Source organism: Oncorhynchus nerka, linkage group LG13 (assembly GCF_034236695.1).
Source record: "Oncorhynchus nerka isolate Pitt River linkage group LG13, Oner_Uvic_2.0, whole genome shotgun sequence".
NCBI classification, from domain to species: domain Eukaryota; kingdom Metazoa; phylum Chordata; class Actinopteri; order Salmoniformes; family Salmonidae; genus Oncorhynchus; species Oncorhynchus nerka.
Window position 1 is genome coordinate 78,818,076 of NC_088408.1, and position 12,428 is coordinate 78,830,503.

The 12,428-nt window shown below is 43.2% G+C and overlaps 1 protein-coding gene across 1 annotated transcript in view; it reads left to right on the forward strand.

Moving 5' to 3' along the window:
- Positions 1-12,428, forward strand: part of LOC115140217 (autism susceptibility gene 2 protein-like) — a 504,463-nt gene that overhangs the window by 297,585 nt on the left and 194,450 nt on the right. The window contains 1 exon segment of the mRNA XM_029678423.2: positions 11,749-11,793. Coding sequence (XP_029534283.2) covers positions 11,749-11,793 — 45 coding nt within the window.

The window sequence follows — 12,428 nt, forward strand, 5'->3', positions numbered from 1 at the left end:
AGAAACATGCCAACCTACGTATGGAATCAATATTTAGGATGTTTTTAACATAAAACCTAATTAATGTTCCAACCGGACAATTCCTTTGTTTGTACAAATGAAGTGGAACGTAGCTACCTTTCACGTGAGCGCGCCAGACCGAGGCTGTGGCACTCTGTCAGACCACTCACTCAATGAGCTCTTATGAGCTCCTCCTTTAGAGTAGAATCCTCAAAACAGGTCTAAATACTGTTGACATCTAGTGGAAGCCTTGGGAAGTCAAACATAACTAATATCACCCTGTATCTTCAATGGGGGCTGAGTTGAAAAACTACCAACCTCAGATTTCCCACTTCCTGGTTGGATTTTTCTCAGGTTTTTGCCTGCCTTTTGAGTTCTGTTATACTCACATACATCATTCAAACAGTTTTAGAAACTTCAGAGTGTTTTCTATTCAATACTAATAGTAATATGCATATATTAGCATCTGGGACAGAGTAGGAGGCAGTTCACTCTGGGCACGCTATTAATCCAAAAGTGAAAATGCCTCCCCCTGTCCCCAAAAGGTTAAAAGGCCTGCTTGATGAATCAAATCAAATTGTATTTATCACATGCGGTGAAATGGTTACTTGCAAGCCCTTAACCAACAATGCAGTTTTCAGAAAAACAAGTGTTGAGAAAGTATTTACTAAAATAAACTGGACAAAATATATAAAGAAAGAAAAAAACAGAAAGAACAAATAATTAAAAAGCAGCAATAAAATAACAGTAACGAGGTTATGTACAGGTGGTACCGGTACAGAGTCAATGTGTGGGGGCACAGGTTAGTCGAAGTAATATGTACATGTAGGTAGAGGTAAAGTGCAAATACTCCGGGTAGCCATTTGATTAGCTGTTCAGGAGTCTTATGGCTTGGCGGTAGAAGTTGTTAATAAGTATTTTGGACCTAGACTTGGCACTCTGGTACTGCTTGCCGTGTGGTAGCAGAGAGAACAGTCTATGACTAGGGTGGCTAGACCATTTTTAGGGCTTTCCTCTGACACCGTCTGGTATAGAGATCCTGGATGGCAGGAAACTTGGCTGTAGAACTTTTTGAGGATCTGTGCCATATCTTTTCAGTCTCCTGAGGGGGAATAGGTGAATGCAGCTAACATGGCGCCTCCTAGACATTTATTTATTGTAAGCATGGTACGCATTTTCTGTTCTATTATCCATTTGGACAGAACAGAATGTTTTATGACGTTGTTGATAACAAGTCAAAGGTACCATAGCTTGATACACAGAGTGAAGAGAGTACTAGAACCGGATCCAGTGTAGGCTACCATTAGATGGAACATCAAAGTGGAAGTTTTTGCTCTCTCCATAGATCCAGAGTGCTCCTTGTGTTAAAGTCAATTGTTAGGAGGAAAGAGGTGGTCAAAGGCCTGAAATGACCACTCAAAGACAGGAGCCCTCTCTCAGAGAGAAAATAACAGCTCTCATTCTTCTCTTCCTGTATGTAGCTTAGTACTGATGGATACGGCCCTGTCTCTGACTGGCGGATCACTACTATTATAGTGCTCTTACTGAACCCCTCCGCCCGACCCCCACTCAACCCTGGTCTGTGAATGAATGATGCGTCCTGGGTATTAGTATTCTGGGGCCGGATGGATCGTTGCTGGATCTGGGTGAGGATTAGCCTGCCTTTGAACATTTTAGCTGATCTGGTTAACACCTGTTTTTATTGACATCTGAACAGAACATCATCTCATCTCCCATACCCCCCAGTCTATCTCTCTCTCTGTCTCTCTCAACCTCTCTGGTTTCAAAGGATATTCTCCTTCATCTCCTCTCTCTTCTACCAGTAGACTTTTAACCTTTTTTTAACTAGACTGCAGCCCATGGTAAAGAACAAGCATGGTAAAGCATCACTATTCTAGGTTAAATGCTATGCTATCATCTATAGATTCACCCAGAAGATAGTGCTTTTGTTATCATGATAGGTTGACAAAACACACATCTGTGTCTAAAATCAAATCATATTACACCCTACTTAGTTTTCTCAGTTACTCAGTTTGACCGTCTAACTTTAACCAGTGGACTAGATGATCCATAGGAACATTAGAATTGTTTCCCATATTGAAACACAGACATGAGGTATAGCTAAACGACAGTAAGACGCCCACATTTTGTGCACATTCTTGCCTCACGCAGTTTAAATACTCTGTAATTTGGTTGAGATGAGAGTTGGAAACAGACTCTGCTTAAATTATTCAGCATGTCTATTAGACCTAATATTATCACTAGGATAGCTCTATGTGCCCCCATGCAGCCACTGTCTATAAAAACAGTGTACTGTATACTGTTGATAAAGCCTCAGGGAGGGAGTGTAGTAGCCTAGCCTACCTATTGGTAGTGTAGGAGCTGGATTAACACAGCAGAAGACCGAGCAGTCTCGTATCACCACAGCTTAAAAGGGTCTGTCTGGGCCAATGGTGGAACATTGAAGTATGTCTCTGGGATTTCTCTAAATCATGAGGTATGGATCGGATCATCTTAAGCATTTGTCCTCAGCTCATATCAATGGTTCCATCTAGCCCAGATTCCAGAGCATAGGCTCATAACATGACCATATTAACCCTAGGATTTTACCAAGCCCTGTATCCTGTTGCTAAAATGGGCAGGAATGAACTTGAATTCACTTTGCCCCCCACCCACAGAGTATTTTCCTTCAACATGACCCAGGATTCATATATGTTCTGTTCATATCTACGAGTTCTATAAGCTCCTTGTTTTGTCTGCTATATGGCTGCCATAACAACAGCGTAATGGTCGTTGGGACATGCATGTAGGAAGTGATGGTTGAGTTTTTAGAGACATTTGTTGCCACTGATGTGTCAGAGCATCTTAACTGTTTGAGGGAAATGTAAAAGTAGAAAACTATGACAGTATAGCGAACTATATGTATTCAGTTGCATCTATACACGTTATAGACTGAATTATTTTCAGTCTCACCAGTTGTGTTGTTGTTGTCCAGACAGAGCAGAGCTGAGTAAGCCTAATTGCTTGCATCTAAAGCATTAGAATGAGTTCTGAAAGAGGATAAATTAATGTCTGCCTTCATTAGGACAAAGGGAGGAGGGCCAGGCGCTGGAAGACGCTGCTCGCTGACAGGCCCAGTAGCGATTCATTGTCCCTGATTTTAAGTGTCATAGATTTCCACAGTTCCCGTTAAAGACCGCACGCGGCAACGCACTTCTCTCTCACGCAGTAACTCGTTATCTCCTCGCCACCGTAAAACGCTGTAGTTAGCATTCAACAACTGTAACCGATCTGTCGTTCCTCCTCTCTACCCCCTAATTGCCAGGCTATTGTGCAGTAGACTTTTAAGTGGGTCTTTTTTTCGGTACTGGTACATGTGGATACACATTTGCTGTTTGTGTGTATCTGTCTGAATTGGTTAGGGTTAGCTTAGGATGAGGATGTGGTTCACCTCAGTTTAGAATATCATGCACACTCTAGTGTTGACATGTTATTTATTCTATGTATGGGAATTAATTATAAATGGTAATTTAGCAGTGTCTATAGCGACTGTAATATGCAGTATATGGCCATTGTGGAAATCAAACCCGGAACCCTGCTATTCATATCACCATGCTTTATCGAGCCCACTTTACAACTGTAAAGGTTTCTTTAGGTTTCTGCCACAGTGACAGGCTGTCAGAAGTGGTGGTCCTGTTATGACAGGTACTGAGACATTTCCACAGCCCTCCACCGTCTTTCATATCCACAGTCTCTCCACTGTCTTTCATATCCACAGTCTCTCCACTGTCTTTCATTTCCACAGTCTCTCCACCGTCTTTTATTTCCACATTCTCTCCACCGTCTTTCATATCCATAGTCTCTCCACTGTCTTTCATATCCACAGTCTCTCCACTGTCTTTCATATCCACAGTCTCTCCACTGTCTTTCATATCCACAGTCTCTCCACTGTCTTTCATATCCACAGTCTCTCCACCTTCTTTCATTTCCACAGTCTCTCCACCGTCTTTCATATCCACTGTCTCTCCACCGTCTTTCATATCAACAGTCTCTCCACCGTCTTTCATATCAACAGTCTCTCCACCGTCTTTCAGTTCCACAGTCTCTCCACCGTCTTTCATTTCCACAGACTCTCCACCTTCTTTCATTTCCACAGTCTCTCCACCTTCTTTCATTTCCACAGTCTCTCCACCGTCTTTCATTTCAACAGTCTCTCCACCGTCTTTCATATCAACAGTCTCTCCACCGTCTTTCAGTTCCACAGTCTCTCCACCGTCTTTCATTTCACAGACTCTCCACCATCTTTCATTTCCATAGTTCTCCATCTTTCATTTCCACTGTCTCCACCGTCTTTTATTTCCACAGTCTCTCATTTCCTCAGTCTCTCCACCGTCTTTCATTTCCACAGTCTCTCCACCGTCTTTCATTTCCACAGTCTCTCCACCGTCTTACATTTCCACAGTCTCTCCACCGTCTTTCATTTCCACAGTCTCGTCACCGTCTTTCATTTCCACAGTCTCTCCACCATCTTTCATTTCCACAGTCTCTCCACCGTCTTTCATTTCCACAGTCTCTCCACCGTTTTCATTTCCACAGTCTCTCCACCCTCTTTCATTTCCACAGTCTCTCCACCGTCTTTCATTTCCACAGTTCTCCGTCTTTCATTTCCACAATCTCCACCGTCTTTTATTTCCACGGTCTCTCATTTCCTCAGTCTCTCCACCGTCTTTCATTTCCACAGTCTCTCCACCGTCTTTCATTACCAGTCTCTGCACCGTCTTTCATTTCCACAGTCTCTCCACCGTCTTTCATTTCCACAGTCTCATCACCGTCTTTCATTTCCACAGTCTCTCCGTCTTTCATTTCCACAGTCACTCCACCTTCTTTCATTACCAGTCTCTGCACCGTCTTTCATTTCCACAGTCTCTCCACCGTCTTTCAGTTCCACAGTCTGCACCGTCTTTCATTTCCACAGTCTCTCCACCGTCTTTCGTTTCCACAGTCTCTCCACCGTCTTTCATATCCACAGTCTCTCCACCGTCTTTCAGTTCCACAGTCTCAACCGTCTTTCATTTCCACAGTCTCTCAACCGTCTTTCATTTCCACAGTCTCTCCACCGTCTTTCGTTTCCACAGTCTCTCCACCGTCTTTCATTTTCACAGTCTCTCCACCGTCTTTCAGTTCCACAGTCTCAACCGTCTTTCATTTCCACAGTCTCTCCACAGTCTTTCGTTTCCACAGTCTCTCCACCGTCTTTCGTTTCCACAGTCTCGCAGCCGTCTTTCTTTTCCACAGTCTCCCCACCATCTTTCGTTTCCACAGTCTCTCCACCGTCTTTCATTTCCACATTCTCTCCACCATCTTTCATTTCCACATTCTCTCCACCGTCTTTCATTTCCAGTCTCTCCACCGTCTTTCATTTCCACGTTCTCTCCTCCGTCTTTTATATCCACAGTCTCTCCATCTTTCAGTTCCACAGTCTGCACCGTCTTTCATTTCCACAGTCTCTCCACCGTCTTTCGTTTCCACAGTCTCTCCACCGTCTTTCATATCCACAGTCTCTCCACCGTCTTTCAGTTCCACAGTCTCAACCGTCTTTCATTTCCACAGTCTCTCAACCGTCTTTCATTTCCACAGTCTCTCCACCGTCTTTCGTTTCCACAGTCTCTCCACCGTCTTTCATTTTCACAGTCTCTCCACCGTCTTTCAGTTCCACAGTCTCAACCGTCTTTCATTTCCACAGTCTCTCCACAGTCTTTCGTTTCCACAGTCTCTCCACCGTCTTTCGTTTCCACAGTCTCGCAGCCGTCTTTCTTTTCCACAGTCTCCCCACCATCTTTCGTTTCCACAGTCTCTCCACCGTCTTTCATTTCCACATTCTCTCCACCATCTTTCATTTCCACATTCTCTCCACCGTCTTTCATTTCCAGTCTCTCCACCGTCTTTCATTTCCACGTTCTCTCCTCCGTCTTTTATATCCACAGTCTCTCCATCTTTCATTTCCACAGTCTCTCCACCGTCTTTCATTTCCACAGTCTCATCACAGTCTTTCATTTCGACATTCTCTCCACCGTCTTTCATTTCCACACTCTCCTCTGTCTTTCATATTCACAGTCTCTCCACCGTCTTTCATTTCCACACTCTCTCCTCCGTCTTTCATTTCCACATTCTCTCCACCGTCTTTCATTTCCATACTCTCCACCATCTTTCATTTCCACCGTCTTTCATTTCCACACTCCCTCCGTTTTTAATTTCCACAGTCTTTCCACTGTATTTCCTTTCCACAGCTCTCCAACATCTTTCCTAGCAGAGCTCTACAACTGAGACATATACTTTGCTTTTGGTGGGCTCATCCTGGATTGCACACGGTGTATTTCCAATGTAATGGTGAATGGTGTATTGGAGGCCCATTCGCCGGGCTTACAATTACTATAATTACAAATTTTAAGTTGACCTATGCCTGTGATGGTGAATACATGGAGGGTACAATTATTAAATGAGTCCTCCTACGTGCTCCTCTTCCTGTCAGCCACGCATGATTTCTCTTGAGATGCTTGGTGGTGGTGCTTCCCACTCTACCACATTCAATACAACCTGTAATTGGAGATGTATAGCCACTGGTAGACACATACTACTGATTCACAGTAGTATACAGTATATGGTTTAAACACACTCTAGGTTTATTAATTTAGCGTTTCCAGCAGTTACAGTGTAGTGCCACTTCCTTTTTAAGCTTAAAGCTAGAATCCTTAATACCTACATCCATTTTGAACTTCTAAATGAATGATATTTACTCATTGATTCTTGAAGAATATAACTTATAAATGCCTCATCAGAACCCAAAATAAAAGCTTTACTCCAATGTTTGTAAACAAAGTAAATGTAAACAAACACTGTATATTCTCAAAACATGGTTAAAACTATGATTTTTATATCATGGATGGTTAGTCCTTGCGTTCTTAGCTCCCTCTATGAATTTGAGAGTGGCTACATTTATCCAGGGCCATCCCACAGCTTTTATCAAAACAGAGGGGTGGCCGCTTTGTTATTGTTTCAATTAAGGATTTCAGCTTTAAGTAGTAAATGCTATGTAGCTCCACCCCTGTCCTGACCCCTGTACTCGAGCACTGACCAATCACAACAAACCTTTTGAATAATTTGTCAGAGTCAACTGATGCTCTGGCTCCAATAGGGCTGTCAACTATCCCTGGAATCTCTCACAGGCTGGAGCCAAAGCCATTGAACTGGGTTAATTTCTGCTCAATTTAATCTATTATGTTGATGCAGTGGACCCTGTTATTCTAAGGTGACCAGTAAGAGGATACAGCCTGCCCCTGAAGGCGAGTGCAGTCAGTAGGGGTAACGGTCATCAAATTAGCAGTGGGACACAGGGCCAAGTCTTGGTCTAGCTTCCTCTGTGGTCTGGTCCATCACAAAGGTGTTATTCACCAGGTGTCTCATCCTTATCTGTCTGTCTGCTGCTGCAGCAGCATCCCCACTTCTCATCTAGGGATTAAGGCCCTAATGTGGTTTCACTCAACTAAAGGAGGCCAGAGAGGACAAACAAAACCAAATGGCTAACTTGTCTGTCGTTTCTTATCTTGGTTTCGCTAGCTAGCAGGTCAGAGGCAGGATGACTGAATGATTGAAGGGTTCTGGCTTGGTGGTGGTAAACTGAAGTGTAGGTTGCTCTGCAAGGCTAACTCTGTCTGTCATCAAGGCAGGTCTCTGCTCAGGCGAGGCAGCCCATGCTACTAATAGGTCGGTCTGTGGCTTTGCTCACCCTCACTAATTTTCACAGTAGCAACCCATATCTCTCTTTGTGTGTTTTTCACAAATGGCACATATGCTGTTCTCCAGTAGCACTATGGCTCACCATAAGTGAAACGGCCTGCTGTTACATTCAGGGATTTTAACTTAAACTCTGCACCTTCTTTCTTCCCCACATTCTGCTACAGTTAACACCATTTTCTGCAGAAAACCTCAACCACACGAAGGCTGTAACAGCTAGGCAGCAGGCCTACGCTAATGAGCTAACAGCTAGGCAGCAGACCTACGCTAAAGAGCTAACAGCTAGGCAGCAGGCCTACGCTAAAGAGCTAACAGCTAGGCAGCAGGCCTACGCTAAAGAGCTAACAGCTAGGCAGCAGGCCTACGCTAAAGAGCTAACAGCTCGGCAGCAGGCCACGTTAAAGAGCTTACAGCTAGGCAGCAGGCCTACGTTAACCTGTTGCTTCTACTCGGGACGCTTGCGTCCCAACTAGAGCTCTGGAAATGCAAATGCGCTACGCTAAATGCTAATAGTATTAGTTAAAACTCAAAAGTTCATTAAAATACACATGCAGGGTATCAAATTAAAGCTACACTCGTTGTGAATCCAGGCAACAAGTCAGATTTTTAAAATGCTTTTCGGCGAAAGCATGAGAAGCTATTATCTGATAGCATGCAACACCCCAAAAGACCCACAGGGGACGTAAACAAAATAATTAGCATTTCGGCGTTACACAAACCGCACAATAAAATAGAAAACATTCATTACCTTTCACCATCTTCTTTGTTGGCACTCCTAGATGTCCCATAAACACTATTTGGGTCTTTATTTCGATTAAATCGGTCCATATAAAGCCTAGATATCGTTATATGTAGACTGTGTGATAAACGAAAAAAACATAGTTTCAAAACGTAACGTCATTTTTTAAAATTCAAAAAGTCGACGATAAACTTTCACAAAACACTTCAAATACGTTTGTAATGCAACTTTAGGTATTAGTAAACGTTAATAAGCGATAAAATTCATCAGGAGGCGATGTAAAGATCATTAGCTGTCCGTCTGGAAAAATGTCCGGCTAGAAACTCAACGAAAATATCCGGTCCTAGACCGGATTAGATACGGTGTCCTGCATGTGTTTGACCAAGAAAAAACTTGAAGGGAAATGACAAGACTCTAGACACCGTGTGGAAGCTGTAGGTACTGCAACCTCAGTCAATTAATTGTGGTTCACCTTTATCAATGGGATCAAGTAGCGCATGGATATATTTTCCCATTTTCAGTGATCAGTTTTTCCTGTGCTTTTCGATGTAAATGCCGTTCTGGTAAAGCCACAGCAGTGATTTAACCAGTTTTTTAAACGTCTGAGTGTTTTCTATCCACACAGACTAAGCAAATGCATATACTATATTCCTGGCATGAGTAGCAGGGCGCTGAAATGTTGCGCGATTTTTAACAGAATGTTCAAAAAAGTAGAGGGTCGACTGAAGAGGTTAAAGAGCTAACAGCTAGGCAGCAGACCTACGTTAAAGAGCTAACAGCTAGGCAGCAGGCCTACGCTAAAGAGCTAACAGCTAGGCAGCAGATCTACGTTAAATAGCTTACAGCTAGGCAGCAGGCCTACGTTAAAGAGCTAACAGCTAGATAGCAGACCTACGTTAAATAGCTTACAGCTAGGCAGCAGGCCTACGCTAAAAGAGCTAACAGCTAAGCAGCAGGCCTACGTTAAAGAGCTAACAGCTAGGCAGCAGACCTACGTTAAAGAGCTAACAGCTAGGCAGCAGGCCTACGTTAAAAGAGCTAACAGCTAGGCAGCAGGACTACGCTAAAGAGCTAACAGCTAGGCAGCAGATCTACGTTAAAGAGCTAACAGCTAGATAGCAGACCTACGTTAAAGAGCTAACAGCTAGATAGCAGACCTACGCTAAAGAGCTAACAGCTAGGCAGCAGGCCTACGCTAAAGAGCTAACAGCTAGGCAGCAGATCTACGTTAAAGAGCTAACAGCTAGATAGCAGACCTACGTTAAAGAGCTTACAGCTAGGCAGCAGGCCTACGTTAAAGAGCCTGCTTGATGGCCAGTCTCTATACTAGGGTATTTAGCACGTCTTTCAGGTCTGCTAGGCTTTCTGTTTTTTTTAAACAGAGGAAACACTAAAACAAGGATTTGGTCAAATACTTAGGACAGGTTTTGTCATGTATGACATTCTAGAGTCACCGGATACATTTTGCACTGAATGGCAAACTTGTTTAACCACTGTCTCTCTCGTATTAAAATTCCACATGCTTCTTTCCAATTAAAAGCCCACCTGGCTTTCATTCATGGCATCTAGGTATGTTAGAGTTGTGTGCTGTTTTGGCTGTTGTTATTATAGTCTAAATACAGTATCACTGTCAGCTGACGCAATGAGGACACAACAAAGGCCTTCTTTCAGCATAATAACAAAATTGTGTGCTTAAGTCATTTTCACGCTTATCTCGCGTCTAATGTCGCCTGCAACATCAACAAGCCCTATCTGCTTCCTCCAAACTTTCTAAATTGGATATACTGTGGCTCCCCGGCAAATCTGCCCAAAAATGGCTGTGATGGATTTGACAGATAGGGAGAAGATATTGGCATGAGAGCAAAGAGGACTTTATAAGAAATGTGAACAAAGGAGAATTGATTCTCTTCAGAAGTGTAAAGGAAGAAAAGAGGGAGGAAGAGGGTTTTTATGAGACCTTTAAAGACAGATTTTAATTTGGGTAATGTGAGGAACACAGTCATCCATTGAACCAGGGTGTCTTATGACTGGCTCGACGCTTATCGCTCTTTAGCCTTGTGTTTCCTCGGTCTGCAGTTTGGGTTCAGGGATAAGGCAGAGTGCAGAGACAGAGAGGTATTTTTCAAAGCTCCTGCACTTACTGCTTAGTTCATGAACTTCACTTCTTTCTTTTTTCCTCTCCTTCCTTAGCTAGTTTGCTCCAAGCACAACCTTATTAGTATCTCCTAGACAGGAGCAAGAAAGCCTGCAGCTTCTGTTTACAGGCTATTCAATCACTTTAAGTGCTGGTGGCAGACTGATTTTCTTGGAAACACATTGGCTACAATCCCCCCTGACTCTTAACATACATGTTATTTATCATATGAAATTGTGGAACTGTCTGGCTGGCCAGTTTTACTAGGTTTTCCTAAGAGGCGGAATGTGGGGTAGGGGGATTGGGTTAGGGGGGTAGGGGTAAATGGGAGCTTGAGGTAGAGTATTATAAAGCTAGGAAGCCTTAATGTACGCCAGGAAATACCTTTGAGTGCTGAAAGATTGACTCTGATGAACTGAAGTGGTTCACGTATATAACGCCTCAGTAGGTGATGTGTGATCTTTACAAGTGCAGAAAAAATAATAGTAATATATATATTTGTCTCACTTTCTTTCCTTTGGGCTCGATATTAAACATAACAGACAACAAAGCACACATGGAAAAATATGCCCAATGTCTGAGAAAACATTTATGTTCAGATTGAGTTATTTGCACTGTCTAGCCTTGCTTATAGTTTGCAAACCTAGCATAGCCTAACACACCTTTTATCCAAAGTGGCTTAGAACACTGAGTGCATATATTTGAGTATATAAGGCCCCGCGGGCATTTAACCCATGACCCTGGCATTACTGGTGCCACGCACTTACTAACTCAGTCACACTGGACCACCGTCATGTAGTGTAAGTGGAGGAGGTCGTTAAGATTGAACATACCGTCACATTCCTGCTTCTCAGTGTCTCTGTGTTTTTGTGACCTCAAACCTGGCAACATCCTCTTGCAACAGCTGCTCCCTCCTCTGCTAGCTCTGCAAGGCCAGGAGGAAAAGAGCTGACGTACGTACACCAGGCGGGATGGCTGTGCACCAGATCTTAATATAGCAGCAGGCCAAGCCAGGCTAGACAAGCACGTTGGCGGTAGACAGACAGACCCACACCGATTAATGACTGTTGTCTCTTCTTTGCAGTTCACTTCTTTAAAAAGAGGCGAGCCCTCGTTTGGGAGACATGAGGTGAGGTCACATAAGCTAAGGGTCACATGCATGCATGTGCACACACACACACACGCACACACACACACACATACACACACACACACACACACACACAAACACACACACACACACACACACACACTCCTACTATTTCCACCCTTGTTTGCACTTCTCTATATGTGCAGACTGCAGACAAAGGCAAAGATGTAATGGCCAGTATTTGGGACATTGTATAGCTTTGTTTGATTATATAATATATGTAATATGTATACACACAGGTTGATTGATTGCATGTATTAGATAGTTTAAGAATATACATATATAGCCATATCACTCATAGGAAGATTCCCTCTCACATACTCATCAAGCCACAACATATCAGAATATAGTTTGTTTGTTTAGATTATATCAGTCTTTGTGCCTCTAGGCAATATGATTTTGCTTGACAGTTGGAATGCATTAAGTCACTAAAAGGTTATGAGAGATATTCATTGTCCAAGTATTGAGCAATGTATGTGCAAGTATTGGGAGGTATTGAGTGTCAGCTTTGTTTTAAATACATCTCAGGGCTTTGAGCTCATTTAGCTAGTGCTCAGCCTCTCTCTCTCTCTCTCTGTCTCTCTCTTTCTCTCTCTCTCTCTCTCTCTCTCTCT